This window comes from Ruditapes philippinarum, unplaced genomic scaffold, assembly GCF_026571515.1.
Source record: "Ruditapes philippinarum isolate M1 unplaced genomic scaffold, ASM2657151v2 ctg11787_1_1_1_1, whole genome shotgun sequence".
NCBI lineage: Eukaryota > Metazoa > Mollusca > Bivalvia > Venerida > Veneridae > Ruditapes > Ruditapes philippinarum.
In genome coordinates this window covers 2,348-28,901 of record NW_026860697.1, presented here as the reverse complement: position 1 = coordinate 28,901, position 26,554 = coordinate 2,348, and the positions used below count along the sequence as shown (strand labels likewise).

The 26,554-nt window shown below is 32.5% G+C and overlaps 1 protein-coding gene across 1 annotated transcript; it reads left to right on the top strand.

Annotated features, from left to right (window-relative positions):
• The first annotated feature begins 509 nt into the window (after nucleotides 1–509).
• LOC132713096 (golgin subfamily A member 1-like) lies at nucleotides 510–26,554 on the top strand. The gene is made up of 19 exons (XM_060695566.1): nucleotides 510–584; nucleotides 1,395–1,485; nucleotides 2,045–2,119; nucleotides 2,937–3,034; nucleotides 5,915–6,043; nucleotides 8,535–8,650; nucleotides 9,035–9,146; nucleotides 9,578–9,673; nucleotides 12,400–12,528; nucleotides 12,896–12,991; nucleotides 14,767–14,862; nucleotides 15,503–15,598; nucleotides 16,378–16,530; nucleotides 17,205–17,300; nucleotides 18,016–18,208; nucleotides 18,807–18,967; nucleotides 19,695–19,805; nucleotides 20,181–20,708; nucleotides 21,600–26,554. The coding sequence occupies exons 1-19, from the start codon at nucleotides 510–512 to the stop codon at nucleotides 21,762–21,764; spliced, it is 2,616 nt and encodes an 871-aa protein (XP_060551549.1). The 3' UTR covers nucleotides 21,765–26,554.

Here is a 26,554-nt window from a genome sequence, read left to right as displayed (position 1 = left end):
GCAGGAAGGGGGAGAAAACTCTGGCACCTTTACCTGGCCATGCAAGTCCTCGTCGTGTCAGTCTTCCTGCAACAAATGGTATAGTTTTTAATTTTCCCTTAATGAAATGATTTGAATTTGGCCTGATTTCTAAGATTTTCTCATATCCTGATTTTCGTATTTTTGAATTATTACAATACAACTTACAAGTTAACAAAATGATTTACAAAATGTCCAGGAAAGTGTCCACAGTCCATATATGAATTATTTAATAGCTGAAACTATTGTTAAATTCATTGTTTTATGCCCACACTTAAAAACTGGGAGCATACTGTAATGGGGTCGGTCCATACCTCACGTCTTCCTGGTTTGACCAATAACTAAAGAAAACTTTAGCCTACAGCCCTTAGTTTTGGTGTGGAGGTTGGTTTTGACAAGTGTATGACCCTTACTGGTTTTGAGGTCAAAAGGCTAAGGTCACTATATAGTGACCTTGGTCACTGAAAATTTGTCCAACCAGTAACTAGAGAATGCTTTATCCATTTGGTCTAGAAGTTGGTCATGAGTCAGTAGTAGATTTTGAGATCAAAAGGTCAAAGTTCAAGGTAAGCTTGACTTTGACTAGCTACATGTAGCTCATGCCTGAAATTATGCACAGAGGGGCCAATCAGATATTCCTACTCTATTAAAGCTTTAAAGGCAGGGTATGATGTTTACAGTGCCAGTGTGACCTAAAAGTTAAACCAAAAAGAAAAATAGTAATAAAATCTTTGATGATAAGAGACGGGTTTTTTTCTAAACACACAAAATATTATAATAAAGGAAAAGATTTTCATGCTCTGCTTTAATTATACAGGTAGTCCAGCTCAGAGCCAAATGACCGAAATATAGCTTTTCCATTCCTCTAACAGATATTTGGTTTTTATTTTTATAAAGTTTACTTTGTATGGTGAAAAACTTGCATAAAATGTGAATTTTAAAAAAACATCAACATAATTTTAAATTTTTTATAATATTATACATTGATGTAATAATGGGAGGGAACCAGACAAAACCCACCCCTGAGATAAAAAAAAAAAAAAAAATTGTAACAAAGAAGTAAGTGTCATTTATTTCAGTGCGAAGCATATTTAGTGACGAAACCCCAAAAAAAAATTTTGGATGACAGAAAAAAAAAATAAATCATATAAAAGCGTGTTGACCCTTTGGGCCTCACCTGAGATTTTAATGGTTGCGTTTTTATTTCAAAAATACTGATAATCAATAAAAACTTTGAATGTCTTTTATATAATTCATTTTATACTTTAAATGTTTTACATGTTCTGTTCATACAAATATGTTGTGTCCTTTGCATGATTGTTTTCTGATCATTTTTGTCACCACTGCTATGAAATGTGTTCATTTTTATGTTTTAGACAAAAGTTGATCTAAGCAGTAAAGAAGATTTGTTAGTAGCTCTTCAAAAGAGGACAGATCAGTGTAAAAAGCTGGAAGCTAGGAACTCCGGTAATTTCAAAGTATTAGTTTCATATATAAAGAACATTAAAGTTCCTGTAACTCAATTTTTTTATGGTTTTATATCATAAATTTAATGCTCAAATGAAGATTTATCAATATTGTAAGTTCCTAAAAGCATTGTTTGTAAAGATATTATTGAATTAACATTTTCATGTTAATAAAGGGAGGTAATTAGAAAGTCTAAGTCAAATTTTTCAATAAGAATTGAATGCATATATTTTAATGATTACATATAATGTGGCCAAATATGTACAGTACATATTTTACATATTCTTCGATGTTTGAAAATTGTTTTAGAAGCATAATTAAATACATAAAATTATATAAAATTTCACCTAAGTGTGGTAACAGCCTTAATTTTAACGTACGGGATCTTTAAATTGTTTTCATATGGAAACTGTTGTAAAAGACGGACAGTGATTTCTCTTAATGTAATTTGAAGGGATTGTTCCTGTTTATACAATTTAATGTTTTAAGCATTTTCTGATATCATATCAGTAGAATATAACTGAATGTGTTTTGCTATAACCTTTGTTTTATATTGTAGAGTATGTAAATGCCATGAAAGACAATGCCAAAAAGATTGAAAAACTAGAGGCCTACATAGAGAAACAACAAGATGGTATGTATAAGTTATTGATGTCTGATAAAGTTAAATACATACATACATACCATACTATAACATAATTCCATGCCATTTCCATACCAGACCATATCATACCAGACAATACCATACCATACCCTATCCATACCATACCTTACCTTACCATTCCATACCATACTGATCAAAGTCTCTTTATGTCAGCATGGCTAATTACTTTGTGTATATCACTAAAATCAAAGTACTGGTGTATATATTGTACATACATCATTACATGTTTAAGATTGTTGAGGGTATTTGTAAGACTGATAATTATGTGACAGTTTATATTAATTAAAATGTGCTTCTTATATTTCTATCATACCCACTGAATTGAAAAAAAATCATGTTGATCTGCTTTCTGTTGTGTTGGTAACAACATAACCTCATGAGACAATATCTATATCAAGAGTTTTCAGTATAAACAGATTGGAAATTCATATCATCATTTAAAATGCTGTTAAAATTGGTTGTATTTTCATCCTATTGATTGAAATATCCCCTTTGACCTTTGGTCAAATACATGTAGGTTGTTTTGATTGGCACATCTGTTGCCTCACATAAATATGAAAACCCTGATCCATGATCTATCTATTGAATTGTGTAGTTCAATGTAGAATCATACATGACTGATTGTCCTTTTTTGTCTCTTATTTAATAAGATTATGCAGACATGTAAAAATCTTCCAAATATTTTTATTTGTAATTGATTTGGTGGATTTGTATTGAATATTTCACTGTAAAAATATTTTGTATATTCCGATAAGTCATATCTATTATTAACTGTTGTATGTTTCAGTATTAGCTAAGAGAACACAAGAGTTGAATGAACAGTATCAAGCTAGCAGGATAAAGTTATCAGACACCTACAAGCTAGAGCTTGAACAAAAAGAAAAGGTATGTATTGTTAAGTCCGGTACATTGTCATTTTGGCCTTCCTTTAACTTTATACATTGTATCTTGACTAACTTTTGTGTCTGTTTAGCTTGGAAAGAAGGAGATGAAGTTAAATATTAGGTGGCATTGGTTTAGCATATGTTGAATGCTTAAGATGATGATAAATTGAATGGATTAGATGAAGAACTTATTTTTATTCATGGTGAATTCAATAGAATAGATGACAAACCAATAAGAATTGATGAGGAACTAAATTTAAAGGAATAGGAATGGATGGGTTGATGTCTGTCTAATATAAATATTCATCATTTAAAAAGAGGTACCATGACAGTTTTTCTGTTGACATCAACCCTATAAGTGAGAAATTCGTGTTTTAAAACGCTATTTTTTACTTGAGAAATAAGTTCATGGGCGTCGCCATTTTGGCGTTCTGTCATTCTCGCGAGACAGACGAGACCGAGATTGTGACGTGTTACACCCACTTCCGGTATAGGTGTACACGCTGGTACAACTGAAATATATCTTGATGAAGAACTTATTAATCTTATTGCGTACATTATATATTATTTATGAAAACATCATAATTATGGAACTGAATTGCTTTAATTAATTAAATTGAAGACGCCGCGACATTAATTATCATTTGTCCGATTTTCAAGCTTGCTGATGATCCCACCACATGATTTAAGCAATGACCGCTTAATTTTCAAAGATAAACCATCAATTTAATTTGGGTACTATGAGAAACTTCTTCAAATTGACGATATATCCTTTTATTTTGTACTTAATTGTCGCTAGACAAGCTGTCCGAATAGGGTACATCGCCGGTCATGTATCTTTTTTTCAGGTAAAATATCAACTAAATCCAATATGCAGAGATCTGCTGAGGACGCGATTTTCCGCCATTGACGCTAAAAATGAGAATGGCGCAGAAAAATCGGCAGCCAGACTAATATCGTATGAAAACAAAACTGTCCGTTAGGTTATTTAGGCACCCAGTCAAAACTGGTACCAACAGCAACGGGTTGCCCATTCCCTGTAATTACGCATATTCTCGGGTTTATCCAGTTCCCTATAGCTTTTTTCCACGTTATCTACTTACCCAATTTCTTTCCCACACAGATACTCATTTCTACTCCAATAAAACAAAAAATCATAAATCTACTTAATATCTACAATGATTATTGGTAACTGAAAAAAAATGTGTTGCTATTTTATGACATGCTGTAATTTACAGTATAATTGGAGTAGGTGTGGAACTTAATTTCCCCTAAGGTCATTCAGTTCACTGATGAAGCGTAAAAAAAATAGATGTCTATTTCGTCATTAGAATATTTGACAAGGGTGATTAACCAATCAGGGCAACATGATCAAAAGGTCTGTCGGCACAGAGGCATACAAGGAGCAATAAAAATCGTCAGTACACAGTGTGACAGGAACATTTGGTGCAAATTAGGAACAATCAAAATGGGACAGTGCATAAGTAGTAAGGACCAGCAATTGTGTGAATAAATTATGCAAATTAGATTTTGAGCAGCCAATAAAAATGTTTTGCCTGCAGTTAATATTTAGGCTACGATTACGATGCGCAGCATCATACGTTGACAGACATGTTAACAATTTACTTTTCAAAAGAGTTGCTTATATTTTTGAAATGTGTACATCAATTATCACACCTTTAAATTTGAAAGTCAGAATCAAACTGCAAAATTTTTAATTACATGTACTATTAAGAACACGTTTTAGTAGGATTTTTATAATAGTGATAATTATCGCCGTTCAATAATTGACAGCCAATTATTCGTTGGTGCGTTTGTTTATTTAATCGCATTATTTGATTGTGAAACTTTGTTAAATAATAACATGTGTTTTTATTAAATCTGTGAAATATTGTTTAATTACATTCAGATGAGACTTTAATGAACATAGCATTGTTTTGGAGTAACGGGCATCACTGGCCTGAAGTGGTGCGACCGGTAGACGTTGATTTTTTTTTGTTTCTTTATTTTTTTTTTTTTTTTTTGGATATTGTTACGTATTTTGAACCATAAAAATCTCCTCTACACCTCCTGTAAAAATAAAATTGTCTGGTCAATACTTTATTATATTAATATTTCCGTAGGATTCAATTAGATTTATCATAAATCTAAAGATGTGGGGAAATGACATCACGCGCACCTGTTTTTATACGGCCAATACACAAACATGGCCGCGCTTACTGATTTGTAGAAATCGGTGATTTAGCGATTTAAATTGTGTTATCATTCGTTTAATATTATTATTTTGCGGCAGAAAATTTGCAGATTTATTATTTATAGTATTCTTTTTCTGAAATCAAGTTTTTATTCTAACCTTGTCTTTCCCTTTAATTGAAGATAAGTATAATTGATGATGAACTGAATGGTTTTTATGATGAACTTGTTTAAATTGGTGATGGATTTAATAGAATTGTAACAATTGATGATGAACTAAATGTAATTATTGATAAGTATAACTGATGATGAACTGAATGGATTTGATGATGAACTTATTTGAATTGATGATGAATTTAATAGAAAAGATGAAAAACCAAGAATAATAGAATTAGTGATGAATTGATGATAAATACAGTTGATGATCATATGAATTGAATGTAATTGATGATGAACTAAATAGAATTGATGGTGAACTAAATAGAATTAATAATAAATATATTTGAATAGAATTGAATAGAAATGTTGATGAACTAAATTTATGACAATGAACTAAATTTGTGGTATGATAACCTACATTTTATAGAATTGATGATGATCTTATAAGAATTGATGATAAAGTTAGAGAAATGACGATTAACTAAAAAGAATTGCAAACAATTTCCAAATACTGTTATTATACTTTCAGGAGAAACAGGATTTAGAGGCAAAATTAAAGGAAGCAGAGTCTATGACAAAACAGTATTACAAGAAAGAAGAAGAAAAAGAAGAAATGCAACAATTTAAAACACAAGAAATGGGCAAACTTAAACATATGGTAAGTTTGTTATATAATAAGTTGGAAATTTTGAACCTGGTTAGTAACTTGTACGCTTTAACGCATTGTCCCCTCCGGCACCCACTCCCTGGCGTATCACAATTGTAGCGTTTAAATTAAATTCTTGGGAACTCCCTGTATGCATAAATGTTTTTATTAGGGCTGTGCATTGCCATTTTTAGCTCGACTTTTCTATGAAAAGGGGAGCTATCCTACTCGCCCCGGCGTCGGCGTTGGCGTCACACCTTGGTTAAGTTTTTCGTACCACCCCACTTTATTTCAGAAGTATTACAAGTATGGCTTTGAAACTTACCATACTTGTTCACCATCATAACCTCCATCTACAGACAAGAGTACATAACTCTGTCAAGGTTTTTGACAGAATTATGGCCCTTTTTTGACTTAGAAAGTGTATTGAGCTTGGTTAAGTTTTTTGTACCACCTCACTTTATTTCAAAACCATTGGAGGTATTGCTTTGAAACTGACCATACTTGTTTACCATCACGACCTTCATCAACAGACAAGAGGACATAACTCTGTCAAGGTTTTTGACAGAATTATGCCCCTTTTTGACTTAGAAAATACATTGAATATGGGTAAAATCCACTTATTGCCTTAACCCTTTGAGATATTGCTTTGAAACTTTTAATGCTATTTCACATCATTACCCCCATCTGTACGCAAGAGAAGGTAACTCTGTCAAGGATTTGTTTTAAAAATTAAGGCCTTTTATCGACTTAGAATCTTGGTTAAGTTTTTAGTACCAGTCCACTTTTTGACTGAACTGTTTGAGATATTAATTTGAAAGTTGGAATACTTGTTTACAATCATGATTCCCAAACATGTCCAGGAGAAGGTAATTCTGTCAAAGATTTTATTTGAATTATGGCCCTTAACTGTCAATGTTTTGTATTATAGGCAAGCACTAAAAAAACTTAAAAAATCTAAAAAATTCATTCTATCCACTTGTTCACTTTACCATAAATTATGTCATATAAACATTGCTGTAATATTCAAGGGTATCAAACAACTAGTTCACTTTAAAAATACAGAGATTCTTGTATTGCCTTTTACTGCAAAAACTTTTTTTATTGGCAAGCAATAAAAAAGTCGAGCGCGCTGTCTTACGGACAGCTCTTGTTTTCTGTCACGATACATATCATGATACTTGTTTTTCAAAACGATGCAATTCACGATATGTATTGCATACTTTGAAGAAATGCGATGCATATTGCGATTCTTATGTTGCGATGCGATACGTATCCCGATACTGACTTTTAGACTTAGTACATTAAATAATGCCATTTGTTTACAGCATAATTACGAATATAATATAAAACTATTACAATAACACAAAAACAATAAACTTTTTAACTTGTTGTTATAACTTGGTATTCGATTTTGATCTTTCAGCAATTTACTTTTTTGATTACTTAATGATTAAAGGTATTGTTAATTATACCATAACAGCAAATTAATACCCACTATTCTAACAATAAAGTCCTCTACTGTAATAATGGCAGTTTAACAATTGTAGTCTTACAATACAACACTGAAAATTTTTCTTGTGAAAAAATAGTAACAAGTGATTTACAATTAGCTCAACAACTGTGAAAATAACAGTTTATCAGTTACACTAAATCATTTTTCTCGAAAGATTTGTGCTCGACCCCAGTGTATTTTATTTTGAGTTACACTCCACGTCCGGTCTTCCACATTATACAACACTGTCTGTTGGTTCCCCAAAAACTACAATGTTCCCAAAACTCGTGAATTATATGACCAGGGAGAATTAGCTATAGTTTCTCCTTCTAAATATTTTGCAGTCTACAAATTTTCTGTTTGTTTGTTTTGGGTTTTTTTACGGGAAAATGATGTCAACGGAAATGAAAGTATAAATACGTGACGAATATCATATGGGAATGTTGTCATCATCACTATTTTAAATTACAAATTAATGTTTGTAGGTTGTTTTTCTTCAAAACACATAGATCTCTTATTATTTTTTTTATTATAAACAAGTTCAAAGAACACCAGCTCATTTATATGGAATTGATAAAACTTGGTTAGTTACCGTTAAACGATTGCGGACATGTGGAAACGAGATGACAACGATGATATGATAATAGTCGCGCTTGTTCATTGTTTTTATCCGAGCTATTTTTCTTTCTTCAGTCTTTCAAAAAATACGTTTGTCCTTATATTCCTGGAAAATATTGTTAGTGTATTGCAATACTTCACGCTATATCGATACATCGGGAGGTGAAATATGTATTGCATCGCAATAAATTGGAATTTGTAATTTCATTACGATGCATACATCGAGGACAAGGCAGATCGCGATGCATCGATGAATCGTTACACCTCTAGTTTTTATCATATGGAAGGGTTGTCAATAAACCAAATGATATACCAGGAATGCAAGTTAGAAATATGAAAAAAAAAATACAATGTCCCATGAAAAAAAATGACCTGACATTTATATTTCAGCTTATATTAAAAGAAGAAGAATTAGATAAATGTCAGAATGAGTTACAAGAGCTACAGAAGAATAACAAGGACTTGGCATCATTAGATGAGAAAGTAAAATCCCTGCAATCAGAAAAGTAAGACAAAACATGTACTTTTTGATTTTATGTCCCATGTTTTGTGGATTTATTTAAGTTTATTTTTAAGATATCTCAAATAGACTATCTAATATCTTCAGAAGTTAAATTGCAGGACTGCTTTAATGTTTCCTTAAACAAAAACCTATTGTTATGTTAAAAAAAAAAATTTGCAAATTAAAAATTGCAAGTTTGTATAGTTACAGTGGAGTACATTTCCCATAATTTTTCAGGATTTCTAAGACTTGCGAAGAAAAAAGAAAGAAAATAGCTTCAAATAAATTACACAATAAAAAAATTGCCATGTGAACATTAAGAAAAGGAATCTTTTTTTTTTTCGCAGTTCAATAGAGGTGCAATAATAAAGAATGTTTTGTTTTGCAGATGTAACTTAGAAGAAGAAATTGCTGGCCATGGAAAAATTGTGAGTGCTTTAACAAAAGAAAGAATTACACTTGAGGAGTCTCTAAATGATGTTAAATCACAGTTATCAGAGGTATTGGCTATTTTCTATCATTTGAATGTTTTGATTAACATATTGTCAATTTATGTTTTAAGACCTGTGATCATACTGTGTTGTGGATTGGTCATGTTAAGGTTATTGTTAATCAGATGAAAACTTGTACTGTGGAAACACCAAAGGTTTTTGTAATTTTAAGGAATGAAATATTTTCAAAATAAATGTCAGTTATAGAGCACTAAATGGCTTTCCTTACAAAATTAACTTTACTTTGCCTAAGGAATATAGATTCTTAAACATAAAAAAGCGAAAATAATTTAACTGAAGAAAATGTGAGCGTAAATTTCACAGTCTTCAAATAAGTAAATCATTGTCTTGTTATAGGCCAGACACTTTTTGTCATTATTTGATGGTAATATTAGTAGTGAAGTGTTATACGCCCGGTAAAATATATTGTTTTATTGTAGAAATCATCAGCATATTCTAGTCTACAGAGCAAGTTTACAGAACTAGAGAGCGCCCATCAGACATTGATACACAGTTCAGATCAACAAAAACACAAGGTATGTATAGACATGTTACTGTTACATATTCATGTCAAAATGATTATTGTAGTATAAAATTCAACCTTAAATGCGTGAATTGTTTGTATCGTGCCTTTAAGCTTTGAACAAAGCTAGTCTAAGATTTTATTGCATATAAAACAGGATTATCTACTTTTAACATAGGTATTAGAAAAAACAAACCTGTCTTACAACCCCCCATTTAAGGTAAGACAGGTGTTTTAAATGACATCATTCCCATGCGCCTTTTGTGAAAGAATTGCGTTCATAGGATGACATCATTCTATTATTCTGAAGGAAGTTGTAAATCCATACCCTACTATAAGAAAAAGGTGCTATATAAAAATTCAGGGCGTCAAGTTTCCTATAAATTCCTATATATTCCTATATTTTGGAGTAATTCCTATAAATTCCTATATTTCCATGAAAATTCCTATATTTCTGTGAAATTCCTATAAATTCCTATATTTAAGGGTAAGCAAGAAATATTGGATTATGGAGCAAAACCAGTACTGTATATTACAAGCAGTTTGTGTCATCTGTTTGTATATGTGCAACATTTACTTCAAAATCCATCTTTCTTTCAAGTGTAGCAAGCGACCCTGCCCAGCCCAGCTAGTCCAGTTTTACCTTTTGGATTTGTTTGAGGGAAGTCAAACATTCTTGCAGGTGAAGCTGTCCTATATTTTAACAAGTATTCTGTTTCAGGTTGAGATATTCTATGCTCAAATTTGATATTAGAAAATATTTATAATTGCTACACAGTCTCTTTATAAATATAAAATAAACATGTTTTGACTTCACACAAGGTAGATATGCAATGTTTAAAATTCTTCACACTATAGGGTTTTTTTTTAAAGGAAAGCTTAACTTTACTTGACCTGTTAAATAGATAGCACCTTCCTATACATGGTTCTTTCATTTTTATGCCCCCATTTCGAAGACCAAATGGTTTCCGAGTGATAACTAAAGAACCCTTAGGCCTTGGAACTTCAAACTTGGTATGGTGATTGATCATGACCAGTAGATGACCCCTATTGATTTTGGGGTCAAAGGTCAAGGTCACATTGACCTTGTATGTTAAAACGGTTTCCGATCAATAATAAGAGAACCCTTAGGCCTAGGAACTTCAAACTTGGCATGGTGATTAGTCATGACCAGCAGATGACCCCTATTGATTTTGGGGTCAAGGGGTCAAAGGTCAAGGTCACATTGACCTTGTAGGTAAAAACGGTTTCTGATCAATTTACTAAAAACGCCTAGGCCTAGGAACTTCAAACTTTGTATGATGATTGGTCGTGACCAGCAGATGACCCCTATTGAGTTTTGGGTCAAGGGGTCAAAGGTCAAGGTCATGACCAGTAGATACTTTATAACCCTTATTAATTGTTTGATCACTGGGTCAGAAGTCATGCATAATAACCTTATCACATGACTAATTGGCTGCTGATAGGGGGCATACATGTTTTACAAACATATCTTGTTTTATTCAAGTTAAAATTTCATGGATTTCAATAAATTTCTGTGACTAAAATATTTTACTCAAGGATGAGCATAGTATATCATTAACATTAGGGTAAACATGCCTAAGGATAAAACAAAGTTTCATGAATGGTGGTTAACTGAAATTAATTCAAATTGAAAAAAGTTACTGAGTGAGTCATGGTGTGTTAAAGGTAGTTTAGATTATATTGTTAGGAAGACAGTTGTTACCTGTTGTAAGACAGAAATCAAATGTGACAATAGTGGAATAAGTAAAATACTTCACCTTGTGAAATGGTCACAACACAAGAAATTAAGTGAGTAAATTCTTTCAATAAAACAGACCAAACTAACATTCAATATACAGCCTAGTGCATGTTTAAACACAGCAGAGAGTGAAAGTTCAGGTATCTTGGGTACTGCTGTTGGTTTACCAAATCTTACTTATGCTTTACCTAATGAAGATGTATTACACATTCATCTCATTCCAAGAAGCAGAAGTATGATTAATTTAGCAGCATTTGACCTTTTATGGTTGCAACACAAACATCTTAATCAAACAGGTTGTCAAATGTATGTTACAGTAGGCCAATGTAGTTAGTATTCCTGGTTAAATGATAATAAGCTCAACAGTTACTATGATTATTATAAGTATATATATTATCATATGAATGGACACATATGTATGTCAAAAGTATGTCATTTTGTTAATTGTCATAATTTTATTGAAATATTGAAAGTTGTTATACCTGTTGTAACTTGTAAATGAAAGGAGAGTGAAGTGAGTGGAGGAGGAGGTTTTTAAGTTCAAAAGTTCTTTGTTTTTCTTGTCCTATATATTCCTATATTTCTGGGAAAACGGTCCTATATTTCAGAGGTAAGTCCTATATTTTTTGGACCAAAATTCACTTGACGCCCTGTAAAAATAATAGCTTACATGATTTCTCTCCGAAATATGATTAATATTTAATATACAAGAAAAAGAATCAAACATCGCTTTTGTCACAGTCAAAAATATCTAGCTTTTGGATAACTGTTTTGCGGAATTTGACAGAACCTCGTCACTGCCGCACACAGTTACCTTCGTGCCAGATATTCCAGTCTGTACTGATAGCCAGTGTAAGATCCTTATAGTATGCAACTCCCATGGATCCAGTTTAGATAATAAAGGAACTATATGCAGACACATGACTGTCAAAACTTGACGGGAATAAGAGTAATATATAAAACATTTATTTTTTTAGCTAAATCAACAAATTCAAGAACAGAAGGATGAAATAGAACAGCTAGCTGATAGGTTATCATTGTTACAACAGAGGGAACAAGACAATACTCTATCTGGTGATGACAGGCTTGTAGCTATTGAGAAAGAGGTAAAAAAAAATTACAGTGACATTCTGATGAGTGTAGATAGATATGTAGACACATTATATTTATTTTGAAAGGATAACAACTTCTTTTATGCTATGACAACTGACCAATCTGTCTATGTTAAAATGTACTATATGTTCAATTATTTATAATTGATAACTTTTTCAACTTTTAACAATAATGATCAACTTTTTTTCAGGCTTAAATACCTTATAACTATGGTAATAACACAATTATATTGACCTTTTGTGTTGAATGTTTTATAATTAATTAATTGATTAATTAAATTGATAACAAGATTCTTTGTTGTTCTATGATAAATTGATTGATTAATTAAAAGTGGTTATATGATTCCTCATTGCTTTACAGAGAGATGGCTTGGAAAGGAAATTAACAGAGACCAGGGAACAGCTGTCACAGATCAAATCATCATGGAGTGAAAAGATATCTCACTTGGAAGACCAGGTACTCACCATATTCATTTTATTGCTTATATAAAGATGAATGGCAAAAATATATTTTAAATTGATATCAAAATGTAAAATAATTATAACCTTTACTTGGCACTCATTTTATTTTGGATGAGTATATTGCCACTTTATAAATGAATTATAGCACTTGATATTGTTTCAACCAAAATGTTACTTGGTACAAAGACATGAAAGTTACAACTAACAGTGATATGCCCGTTTTCTTACTGTCAGGACATGAGGCTTTATTCGAACACCCTGTTTTCGGACAGCTATTGTTCTAAATAAGAATTACATGTATCATTTTAAAATTGAATTGTCAAAGAAAAACTGCTTTAAAAGTTAATGTATTTATTAGTGAGACATGTTTTCTCATTACCTAGATATCTCTATGTGAATGGTATAAGCAAGAAAGTGGTAATTTAAGAATAATTATACCCCCGCACAACAAAGTTGTAAGGGGGGTATACTGGAATCAGCTTGTCCGGCTGTCTGTCCGTCCGGCCGTCCGTTTTTTCATTTCCGCCCTATAACTTAAGATTTCTTTGACCCACAGTCTTCATATTTGGCATGGTAGTTAGTCATGATAAGTAGATGACCCCTATTGATTTTGAGGTCACCAGGTCAAAGGTCAAGGTCACAGGGGCCTTGACTTTAAAAAGCTTGTCCGCCCAATAACTTAAGATTCCTTTGACCTACAGTCGTCATATTTGGCATGGAGGTTAGTCATGATTAGTAGATGATCCCTATTGATTTTGAGGTCACTAGGTCAAAGGTCAAGGTCACAGGGGCCTTGACTTCAAAAAGCTTGTCCGCCCAATAACTTAAGATTCCTTTGACCCACAGTCTTCATATTTGGCATGGAGGTACGTCATGATTAGTACATGACCCCTATTGATTTTGAGGTCATCAGGTCAAAGGTCAAGGTCACAGGGGCCTTCACTTCAGAAAGCTTGACCGCCCAATAACTTAAGATTCCTTTGACCCACAGTCTTCATATTTGACATGGAGGTACGTCATGATAAGTAGATGACCCCTATTGACTTTGAGGTCACCAGGTCAAAGGTCAAGGTCACAGGGGCCTTGACTTCAAAAAGCATGTCCGCCCAATAACTTAAGATTCCTTTGACCCACAGTCTTCATATTTGGCATGGAGGTTAGTCATGATTAGTAGATGACCCCTATTGATTTTGAGGTCACCAGGTCAAAGGTCAAGGTCACAGGGACTTTGACTTTAAAAAGTTTGTCTGCCCAATAACTTTAGATTACTTTGACCCACAGTCTTCATATTTGGCATGGATGTTGATCATGATTAGTAGATGACCCTTTTGATTTTGAGGTCACTGGATCAAAGGTCAAGGTCATAGGGACTTTGACTTCAAAAAGTTTGTCCACTCCTTAAGATTCCTTTGACCCACAGTCTTCATATTTGGCATGGATGTTGATCATGACTATAAGGTGACCCCTATTGATTTTGAGGTCACTGGGTCAAAGGTCAAGGTCACAGGGACCTTGACAAAAAAAAGCTTTTCTTCTAAATTGCTAAAGAATGTCCTGTCTGCAATTTATTGATTTTGACATTTTCACATTTGAAGCATGTAGAATACATAACTTGGCAATGCACTGGCATAACCTCAGATTTTGCAGGGAGGTTGTCCTTGAGCTCTAAATGGCCACTGTTGATTCTGACAAAGTGGTATGCGGGGGTATTCAAGCCATGATAGTGGTAGTTCTAGTTATTTATTGTTATATATTTTCACTTCCATATAGATATCACATCTGAATGGTAAGATTGTGGAGGACAGCGAGGAGTTGGCCGAGGCCAAACAGTATACAGAAACTGTGCGAGAGAACATGCAGACCGAGGTACAATTCAGAATTGCTTGATGTCAATATTTTGTTTGACTAACAATTACTTGATGTCTATATATCTTATCTAAATTGACTAACATCAATAGTGTAGTGTTCTGAAGTAGTTACCAAATCTATACTAAAATTTATTTTGTCTTATTCAAGTTCAATCGTACTTTATTTTTCTCCAGAAAATAGTTTATGACACAGTGTTCCATTGATTTCATATTGAAACTCAGTCAGTAATATAACTAATAATAATCATTAATTTTATGTACCTTTTTTGGTGCATTAACATTAACATCTTGTGCTTCACAAGAACAATGTTAAAGCTTGAGCCCTCTTATCGAGGGATTTTATTAAGTCTGAAGGCTATCATTGCATTTGGCTGCTAAACAAAAAACTTGCATCAAAGGTGCTTGGTCACAAGAATTTATCCATTAATGCATGTTTTCTTCTCCATTCATATTTTGCATGCATAGATTTTATGTGTGAGGAGTTGTTAATGCCATTGATTTCTTGACTTATTTGTAGAGAATAGTCACTATAGTACGGTGGTTCAGAATTATATGTTGTCTTGCAAATATTTTGTTAAACAGCTAGACAAAAATTGAATGCGTAAAAAATGTTTTAAAATGTAATTTTAATTTTTAAGATCGAAAATTTGAAGAAGAAACTAAAGGATGCAGAAAAAGAGGTACAACAGCAAGTAGATCTGTTATCCAGAAAAGAAGCAAGATTTAAAAAGGAGGTTAGTTCTAAGACAATAGCAGTGTTCAGTTTAGAAAAATGAGTTTGATTGTCTTATAAAAGGTATAGAAAAGATATAATAGCACAGAATAGCCTTAATGTTTAGGATTAAAACTTACTAATGCATGAACTACTGTATAACGGGTTTTATTTTAAACATATGCATTTTAGCTTGGTTGGGAAACAAGTTCTGTATTTAATCACCCAAGATTAGGGTTAGGTTATAGGTTAGGGTTGGGGGTTCTAACCAGTACTAGTGTTGTATGGGGAAACATGGTCATGACCTGAGTAATGTTCAAAGAAATGATCCCTGCTTTGAGAGGCAGACACCTTAACCAACAGGCCACGGCTTCCCTTTTGTTCTGGGGGATATTCCTCCTCTGGATGTTTGTTTCAGTGTAATTCTGAAGAAAAAAGTTTATTTGTTGCCAAGGTGAAATGTATAAAAAATATGTTAGAACTTTAAAAACAGTTTTATAAGATATGGCCCAGTTTTTAGTTCAGATATGCAGTTATTTATGTACATATAAAACAAGTCTGATTGGTCAGTTATAAAGATGTAAATTGCATTTAAAAAAGGGAATTGATTCTTTGTTGGGTAAGTATTGAAATTTTATTTAGATGGCAAGTCGTATTTGTATCATTGAAATCATAAATTTGTACCAACATGTCTTTCTTTGAATCATGGTTTGTTATATTAAAGATGAATGAGCTTATTTTCTATTACCAGGAAGGGAAAGTATTGTATACTAGTCTAATAAAATCATATTGTTATTGAAGAGATTAGAGCTGGAGACAGAAGTGTCGAAGATGAAGTTAGAGAAGGTTGATTTAGACACCCATCTGCGGGCCAAGTTAACGTCAGTGGAATCTGAACTGATGGGACTGGAGTTGAGTAAAGCTCAGGAGAAGTCGCAACTTCAAGACACGATTGTAAGTTCAAAATTCACCTAATTCTGAAGTATATACAATGCTTTATGTATTTTGAAGATTATTTGTTTAAGCTTGCTTGTGAAAAAAGTATGCAGTGACTATTTTAAGAACAACACCATGTATTAAGTTTACTAGAATTAAAAAAAAAAACATCAGAACGAAACGGTAGTGCATATGTTTTGGCGTGATGTCATTTGCGTTATGCAGATGTGCTAAATGTTAGCGTTACACATTTGGCGCACCTATTGAAACATTATTCTTTTTCACTTTAAACAGTCTTTATTTTAGGTATGTGATTAATAGAATATTATATCAATTTTGTGTAAGTTCATTACTGAATTTCTTTAACGGAGACTTGCATAATATATCTTTATTCAGCTTGTTCAATAAATTCTTTATTGAACTTACTACACTCCTTCAATATCTTCTATATATGAGTAACAATATAATTTAATAATAGTTTTTGTCTAATTTGGATACTACTTGTACATTGAGATTTTATCACTAATATAGCTAACTTACATATTGTGTATGTAAAGGTTGTTACATGATGAAAAATGTGCTATTTCTAAGTACTGTCCATAATATTTTGCATTCTTATTTAGTTTAAAATGTTTTTGCTAATAAAATAAACAAAATGACAAAAATAAATTGTGAATATTTTTTTTCATCAGCACAAACAGGAGCAGGCTATAGCTGATCTTGAACATAAACTTGGCAATTCAGAAGAACAAGTCAAATCTCTGGAAGAAAATTTATCAAAACTTCAGGTATACTTGTTTTAGAAATATTAATGTAAAAAATGTTGTTTTTATTCTTTTCATGCATGTACTAACTATACTAGTGGAATTGCAAATGTTATCCCTGTTTCTATTTGAACAACTGTTTTGTAAGATACTTGTTTGGATTACCAAGGTAATAACAGTTGTTTATTTAAATAAGCATCTGAATCTTTTCATGAAACAATGGCAGACCAAAATCTGCCAGGACATCTGTGCCATCTAATCATGATCTTCACTGCTCACTATTCATTATTTTTAAATTTTCCTTAAAAATGATGAATGTTTTCATCCAGACTGAAAGATGGACAAGTCCATAAGATATTAAGGGTGGTGAGGCTTAAATAAAGAGAAACATGTTAATGTATGATTGTGGTAGTGTTGGTAATTTTCAGTCCGGATCATGGCAGTAAGCCACATTGAATTAACCAGAGCACAGTTCTGCCACAGCATAGTTTCTGGGCATGCTGTCAAGCAGTTTACCAGTACTAATTACCTTTACTTTCGTAAGGAACTTATAACTTCTGTACATGCCAGAGTAGAGGTACAGTACAAATGAAAGTAGAAAGAATTTCATATTCAATCACGATGACCTGCACTGTCAGGAAATCAAACCTGGGTCGCCTGATTACAGTCCAACTCTCTACCTTTTGAGCTAACCGGACGGCTTTGTAATTGTATGATAAATGTTTGTTCTTATTTATAGGCTGAGATGAAAGGTTTACAAACAAAATGTAAGTCACTTGAGGAAGATGTAAAAGATAAAGAGAAGAAGTTGCATGAAGCAAAAACTCACGCCCAGTCTTTACAAGAGGAGGTAATTCTGACCCAGGAGAAGCTTGACAAAGCTGTACATAGTTCCAAATCTAAAATATCAGAACTACAGGAGAGTAATAAAGGTATTGTACCAGACTTACTTTTACTTTAATACCAACTGGCTAAAGCTCGCCAAGATACACTTTCTCGTTGACGGGATAAACCTTCTCCATTCTGACATCAACCATGTGGAATACATGTGGTTCAAAATTATACTGGTATACTGGATGCAGTGTCTGCTGATATTTCCTGTAGAGTGTGGATTCCAAAAACACCAGTCCTTTGATGCATTGAGGGTCAAAACAGAATGCAGAATTTTCCAAGACTTATGTTCTATATGATGTAGGTCTAGACCAGTTTTACTTGTGACACGTGTGCAAAATTACAGGTCATATGCTTAATATGCTTTTCCAGCCTAATTATTCTAATTGTGAAATATGATCCAAAATTGAAAAGCGTTGCAATGCTTTTTACTCAAATTGGGCTAGGAATACCCCAAAAAATATACAATTTTCCATATATTTCTGAGCATATTTCTTATTTTTCTGTAAATCTTTCTATTTTAAGTTCCCAATTCATCTATGTGAGAAATTAAAATTTTACAGTATGTTTCTAGGCTTTTAGACTTCAGTGGAGTTCTTTTAAGTAAGCCTACATTGATGGTTATGTATTATTTTCTAGACAAGGATGATTTTATGTTACGGAATGCGGAACTCTCGCAACAGCTGACAACGTTACAGCAAACATTACAAGACGAGAAACATACCATAGAGGCAGAGCTTGAATCTCACAAAGAGAACGAAAAACAATTGCGTGATAAATGTCAAGAATTAGAAATAAAGGTTTGTACTTTTTAAAGGAGGATTAAATTTTAATTATATTTTAACTTATCTGTTTTGAAGAAAAAGTCAAGGTATTATGATCCCTGCTTCACCCTTGTGTGGCTGCGTTGTTTTCATGCAAAAACTGTCATGTGGCTAATTTTCAAACATTTTTAAAGTTAGTAACATGAAACTTGTAATACTTCCTTATCATGACAAGGTGCAGTTTTAAGACAAGGGACATAATTCTTAAAGCTTTATTTTTAGAATTATGCCCCTTTTCAACTAGAATTCTATCAGAATTGGTTATTCATAGTCGTTGCCCTTAACGGATGAGGATTAACACTGCAAAATGTTTTAGCATGAATCATATCAAGAAATGCTTTTCTTTGATTATATATTTTCATAGTATAAATTTTTTACAGCTTATCATCTTGTTTACAGATGTTCATAGTTTATTATGAGAATGCAGCACCAGTTATAAATACTTGAAAATATTAAAGAAATGCAATGTAATTAATAATGCTTGGATTAACTGCCCTTGGAAAATGTAAAATAAAAATGTAGTTGTTATATGTATCTTAATACAAGTATATTTATACAGACTTTTGTAAAATGAGTAATTAGCCATGTTTTAACAAGATTTTTTATCAGTGTCTCGATTAAGCTGTGGTACTTGGAAACTACTAAAGATTTGTTTATATATAGTAAGCTATTATTGAAATCATTATATATATTATGTAAACAGATAGGGGAGTTGACAGATTTCCAGTCAGGTCATCTTGCTAGTAATGAACAGGTTATACAATTAGAAGATACAGTAACATCATTAGAGGAACAGCTAGCTGAGAAGAATAAGGTGACATTTTAGTTCTACACTCTTCATACTGTTTATCAAAAATAATTTATGTTAATTCATGTGGTTTATAGATGGGAATAATGAATTTTAGTGTGAATTTAAATGGTAAGAGAAAAAAGTATGACTTTTTTGTCTTTTGAAATGTATCTTCAGTAAAACTAAGTAAAAGTGTTACTTATTTGCATCTTCACATACAAAAATTAGAATGTCTTTCCAAGCAGCAAGAAAATTGGAAAGTCCCCCTCCCCCCCATCTTACTCACATTGATTTTGCTTTGATTACTTTGGCTTCTTTATTCAGCTCTTGACTAATAATGGGGGTAAGAAAGATTCATGTCTGGTTACATTTAGAATATCATTTATTACTTTATTTCAGGCATTAAAGAAACAGGAACAAAGGCTGAATGATTTGAAAAAGACGTTACAACGAGAGCTTAAAGTTCAATCTTTGCCTAATGATGAACCAATTGACCCTAAAGTGTCGGCATTGACTCCGCCTTTACCTCGTAAAAATTCCCTTACACAAAAAACACATCATAGTGATCATTCCACTCGAACACGTAGGATTAGTTCTCACGACCGTAGTCCTGTTCCTACAGACCCCGTGATGGATACAGTTGATGGAATAAATAATTCTATAGGAACTCAAGATTTCTTTCTCGGTGACAATTCTCCACATAATCAACATAAATCTAGTTCAGAAAGGATATCCTTTGGTGTTCCGAATTCTCATGCAACAATATCAGTGACAGATTCACGAGGCCCCGCTGGCCTCACAGGTGCCTTTGCTTCTAATGGACAGTTTAGAAATCGTGAGTTTGAGACTCGGCATCTAGAAAAAGACATTAATTTCCAGTATCTAAAACATGTTGTTATGAAATTCATGCTGAGTAGAGAACATGAGGTGAGTCCATTCTATAAATCTGTTCATCTGAATCAATTTATTAATTACTGTTTGTATAACCATTGTGTACATTTTCCTCAGAGTTGAAGTGTTTTTTTTTTGTGGCCCAACTCTAATCCAGACAAATGAATAGCGATAGGGGGCCATCTATCTGTGAGGACAATAGAGGAAGGGATCATTCCCTATATTAAACAAAAGAAAAAAACAATTAACATGGTCCTTTATCCTCAATTCGGTTGCATGTCCGTTTGTGCATCTGTCTGTTCTCATGTTGTGTAACATGAACCACTAAAAGTGCTTGAGCTAGTGTCAACAAACTTTACTGGAACGTTGATCTGCATATTAAGTTGTGCACCTGGGGTTTCTCATATGCATTAATCTAGTTTTGTCAGAGTTATTGCCCTTGTCTTAGTAAAAATTTAATATTTTCAACTTGTGTCGCTTATAGCCCAAAATGTATTTGACTTAATATTGATCAGCATGTGTAATTTTGCATATGGAGGTTTGCAAACAGATTCATTCAGTATTTGTAGAGTCATTGCCCTTGGCTAAGTAAAAATTTGCATTTTTCAACTACCACCTCTATGGTCGAGGGGTTAGAGTCGATGACTTCTAATCCAGTTACCCCTCTGGCGTGGGTTCGATCCCCAGGAGATTTTTGGTTGTTTAGCGTGGAGGAAGGTAGTCTAGTACTGGTGTAACTCTCAAGGAACGATGGTTACGAAACTACCCGCCTATATGACTGAAATACTGTTGGGAAAAGGCATAAAATGAAACAAACAAACAAAAATTTTTCAACTTGAATAAATATAAACCTATACAATCATGTATATAACCTTGATCTGATAAGTTGTCAAATGTTTATAAATAAATAATCTCTTTATATTTCAGGCAATACAACTGATTAAGGCAGTATCTCTGCTCCTACGTTTTACTCCTGAAGAACAAAAGTTAATACGAGACACTTTACAGTGGAAAATGTCATGGTTTGGTGGTTCTCAACCTCCAGCTGTGTTAAAAGGACAAACTAATAAAATTATACCTCCATCTTGGTGATATAACACAAATTTATGGATTAATGGTAATAAGAGTAATTGTGTCATACTGTGTGTGTGCGTGGCCCTCATTTATTCATTCATAGGTGAAGATGAGTAGCTCTCTAAACACTTACATGCATGATTTTTAGCAGTCAATTAAGAGTTACCTCCCCCTTAAGCTCAAGAGACTGGATTCTGTTTTTTGGAATGACAATTAAATTGGCTGACTACTGCCTGAAGTGAACATGCAAGCTTGAGTCTGTCTGACTGGATGGGAGTTTGTTGTCATGGTTATAAATTTGTATTGGAGTTACAAATCCGTATATCATGTGAGAAGTGTACATGTGTATGTGAAGTGTAATAAACATGGAAGTATTTACCCATCACTGTGTTCAATGGTGCTTTCATTTCTACAAATGTAGCTGATAGAAATACTGAAAATGCTTTGAAAGTATGAATAAATGGTGTAGCTAGGAACAGCTACATTAACTTCAGTGGTTATTAATCATTTTATGAAAACTGTAGCTTATGTTATTTTCAGTGGAATATGCATCTTAAAGGTACATCTGCTGGGTTGGCATTTGCAAGTTTATCAAAGTATAGAAGCCTTAATACAAACGTGTAATTGTACCTTAAGAAAGAAAAGGCAATGGTTTATGTAACCTGGTTTTGACATTTCTCATAGCCAATAGATGATCCTTAATGATTTTAGGTCAAAGGTCAAGGTCACAGAGACACTGATTAAAATATTAAATTGTAAATACAAATGTATACCATTGTGAAAGGCAAAGGAAGAAGTTTCGGGCTTATGTGTCCTATGGACACTTTTTATAGTTTTATCAATGATCTGATGAATAAATTATAATTGATGGCATTTTGACAATAATGATTTTGTAGGAATGCTATAAATTCTGCTATTTTATCATCGGTCACAACAACTTCAAGCTGTTTTTCGAGGTTTTATTTTAAGCCATTCATTTCTTTGACCATATCTTTATGATCACATATGAAAGAATTGCATTACTTCATTAAAACCATCTTGTATCTTTTTGTTTCTAAGATTGTTCATAAATACTTGGGTATAAACCTGGAACTGTGTTAAGGAAAGCAATATTGTGGATGACCCTATAATGTCTTATTTGCTATGCATTTATAATGTCATTTATTGTGTAATATTTGACAAATGTGTATTCATTTTGTTGTTTGGAAAAATTCATTATCATAACTAGGTCATTTGAGTAAATGTTTCTTAAAATACTTTGTTAAGCTTTAGGTAAATTAAAGTTGTAAAAAAAACTTTATTTTTTATAGCACAAAGTTTGGGGAAGAATTAACAGTTGAAAATTTATCATCAAATGTTGACATTGTAACAGACCTTTTTACTATTATTTTTGGAAATTAGAAACTTGTTGTGTATTATAAAACCATGAATTTTAATTAATTTGAAATAATGTTTCAGCAGAATGCCTCCACATTTGTGTTTTAATGAAAATTTGTTCTTTGTGTTGGGATAAGTGTTTTTTAGGGACTGTATACATAATAAATGATTTGATATAGCCAAAGTCACTAACTTTCCACTGAAATTACATTATGCTTTACAAAATATCTGGAAATTTCTTTTACTCCTTTTTTTATTGGATTAGAAGTTTGGTGATGAAACAAGAAAAAAAAATTGTCATATCTTGCACTCAAATTTTCACCTGGATTATGAATATTTGTCAGTATGTATATTTTTATGCCTCGCCCCCATCTCTTTTATGGCTGGAGTCATATAGATTTACACTTGTCCCTCTGTCATGCTGTCTCACTGTCTGTCCCTAGTCTGACAAATCAGTTGAATTGGCACATTTCTAGTTTGTTTTATATATTAAATAATGTTGTCTTAATTTTTGTATTATTTTGAAGATTTATTTTACAGATCTAGATGCTTTAAATTCAGAAGATAAAAATGCACTTACATATCAGTGTTAGGATACTAAATATATTGACTGTTGTTTTTTTTCAGTGAGAAATTGCTGTAATTAACATAATAGTCTAACTGCATATGTACATGTCAAAGTGTTTTCAATAAGGCAACTCTATGAAGACTCCCATACAGAAAGTTCTCATACAGAATGTACATGTTTGTTTACTTTAATTTCTGTGAAATTAGTCTTTTTTTTAACAAAGAACCAGTAATCAGTATATGTGTAAACCTTGTTCATTTTATTTGTAACTGAGTTTGTATCTTCATTATTAACCATTTTTATGTGGTCAAAACTTTATTATAGGGAAAATTAAAATTTTAGTGCTTGGGACCTAAAGTGTGTTGTTAAACATCAATGTTTCGGCCTTTTAATTGGTCAAATTAAGTGCCAAGATTTATATAATCGTTAATGTTGATAAAGTGCTATCACTGCTTTAACTTTTATTTCTACTGAACTAATTTTTAATATTCTAGTATTACTTTAATTTAATTTATAGAATTGTCTTATATAAAGCTTTAAAAATCACAAAAAGAACAACAATATCAAGCAGTCAACATAATGGAACTTTATATGCATATTGTAGAAATATACAGACTGGCCTAGCTCTGTGTATCTTAGCATAGAACTACTTTATTTCTTTATATAGATTAGCAGTTTGATATGGGGTGGGTGGGGCAGTTTTTTTCCCAACATTTGAAAAATACGCTTTAACTGTTGTTATTGTTTTGATAAGGGAGAAGTGCAACATAACATTACAGTTTTGTGATATTGTTGATATTTTATTGTCATTCAATTTGTTTATTTATACATGAAAATACATAATAATTTTTTAATTTATTTATGTTATATAATGTAACTTCACAGAGTTATGAGAAGCTTCATTTTCAGAAAGATGGTATTTTACAATTATTTTTTCATGTAGAATTTATTGCCTGCATTAAAGGTCTGTTTATGTTGTTATGATAAGTAATTTGTGACTGCTTGAATGGCATCTAAAGAGTTCATAATATCTTAAATTAAAATATTTGTAACACATGTCTTCTTAAAGGGACTCCACTGAGGTTTTTTGACATTACAAGACTGAAAATAATTTTTTGAGATTGATGTTCCATTTGATGCAGGTCTAGATCAATAACTTGTGTGCAATATTTCAGATTATTTGCTCATTCAGACATTCTGTTTTCACAGAATAATCATTCTAGTTGTGAAAATTGACCCAAAATTTTAAAGCATTGGCTTTTCACTCAAACCAGGCTATGAATAGCACAAAAATAAGATTTTCAATTCATTTCTGAATATATTTATTAATAATCTTTTATATGTCTTTCTGTTTTAAGTTTCCAAACTAAGTAAGAAATTCAAATTTTATATTTTAAGACTTTTGAACCTCAGTTGAATCCCTTTAAACTTCAATACATTGGTAAATTTCTGTGATGAACTTGTGCTGAAATTTATTTGTGAGAGTTGCTTGGTTGCTCTCAACCTTCTTGAAACAAAAGTACGAACACATCGTCCACCATTACGTTGTTTGAGATAACGCGCAAAGAGAAAATTTAGTCATGTGTTGGTAGTTTTTGTTTTGGCTTTATGGTTTTTCATTCAAAAAATACAAAGTAACTCATTCATTTGCGGACCCTTGTAATTAGCTATTGCCACCATTATAAGCCAGACCAGCCAGGTGTGCACCTGTGCACTCTAAGCTCTATACTGTAAGCTAAATATCTTAAAGTTTTCATCATGATATACCAAATAATGATAATGGTCAATTCTAAAAATGAAAGCCAGACATGTCCATATCAGAAATTCAGCAGGTAAAGGGTAAATGTGATAGACATTGATATCAAAATTTTGAAATTATGCAACAAAAATTTATAACAGCTGTTGTACAACTTTGCTTGGTTAGTTGGTATACCTGTTTAAATTGCACAGCCATACACCATTGCTTGGTATGGTCAGTAAGACTTCACAGCTGTACAGCATTGCTTGGTATGGCTGGTACAGCATTTCTTGGTATGGTCAGTAAGACTTCCCAGCTGTACAGCATTGCTTGGTATGGCTGGTACAGCATTTCTTGGTATGGTCAGTAAGACTTCCCAGCTGTACAGCATTGCTTGGTAAGGTAGGACAGGTTACACCAAACAGTTACTTGGTTATGTACTTATAGTATTGTATTATCTCTAGTAGTAAGTAAATTGTTACAAGCTTTAAACAAATTAAATGTGTTTGTATTCTGTAACTGATTTTTGCTATTGGAGATTTTATTGTAAATTTAAATACATATTTTTGCTAGTTTTGTCAAAATTATGTGTCTAAAAAATGTCCTTCTTCCAAAGTTGTTTTCAGAAAATACTATGATTTGTCTTGGATCAAACATAATTTTCTTTTTATTATGCACATACTTATATCTTTACAATGGACAACAATATACATTCCATGCTATAAGAATAAGATGGATGCTTGCAATAATTATATTAACATATAAAAACATGTTGATAAACTGGATAGAAAATATGAGTGTTGAATATTTAACTGCTAAATGTATCTTCTGTTTACAAAATTGAGCCGTGTCACGACAAAACCAACATAATGGGTTTGCGACCAGCATGGATCCAGACCAGCCTGCGCATTCGCGCAGTCTGATCAGGATCCATGCTGTTCGCTATCAGTTTCTCTACTTGTTATAGAGTTTGTAAGCGAACAGCATGGATCCTGATCAGACTGCGCAGATGCGCAGGCTGGTCTGGATCCATGCTGGTCGCAAACCCATTATGTTGGTTTTGTCGTGACACGGCTCAAATGTGTTATACTATACTATGTATATTTATTAAAGATGATAAATGAA

Bases quoted from the DNA above. Each gene is read 5' to 3' on its own strand.
- LOC132713096 (XM_060695566.1), top strand. From the start codon at position 510: ATGCTTTATCCATTTGGTCTAGAAGTTGGTCATGAGTCAGTAGTAGAT. The intron at 12,992-14,766 runs GTACTCACCATA...ACTTCCATATAG, and splicing joins TATCTCACTTGGAAGACCAG to ATATCACATCTGAATGGTAA. The intron at 20,709-21,599 runs GTGAGTCCATTC...TTTATATTTCAG, and splicing joins TGCTGAGTAGAGAACATGAG to GCAATACAACTGATTAAGGC.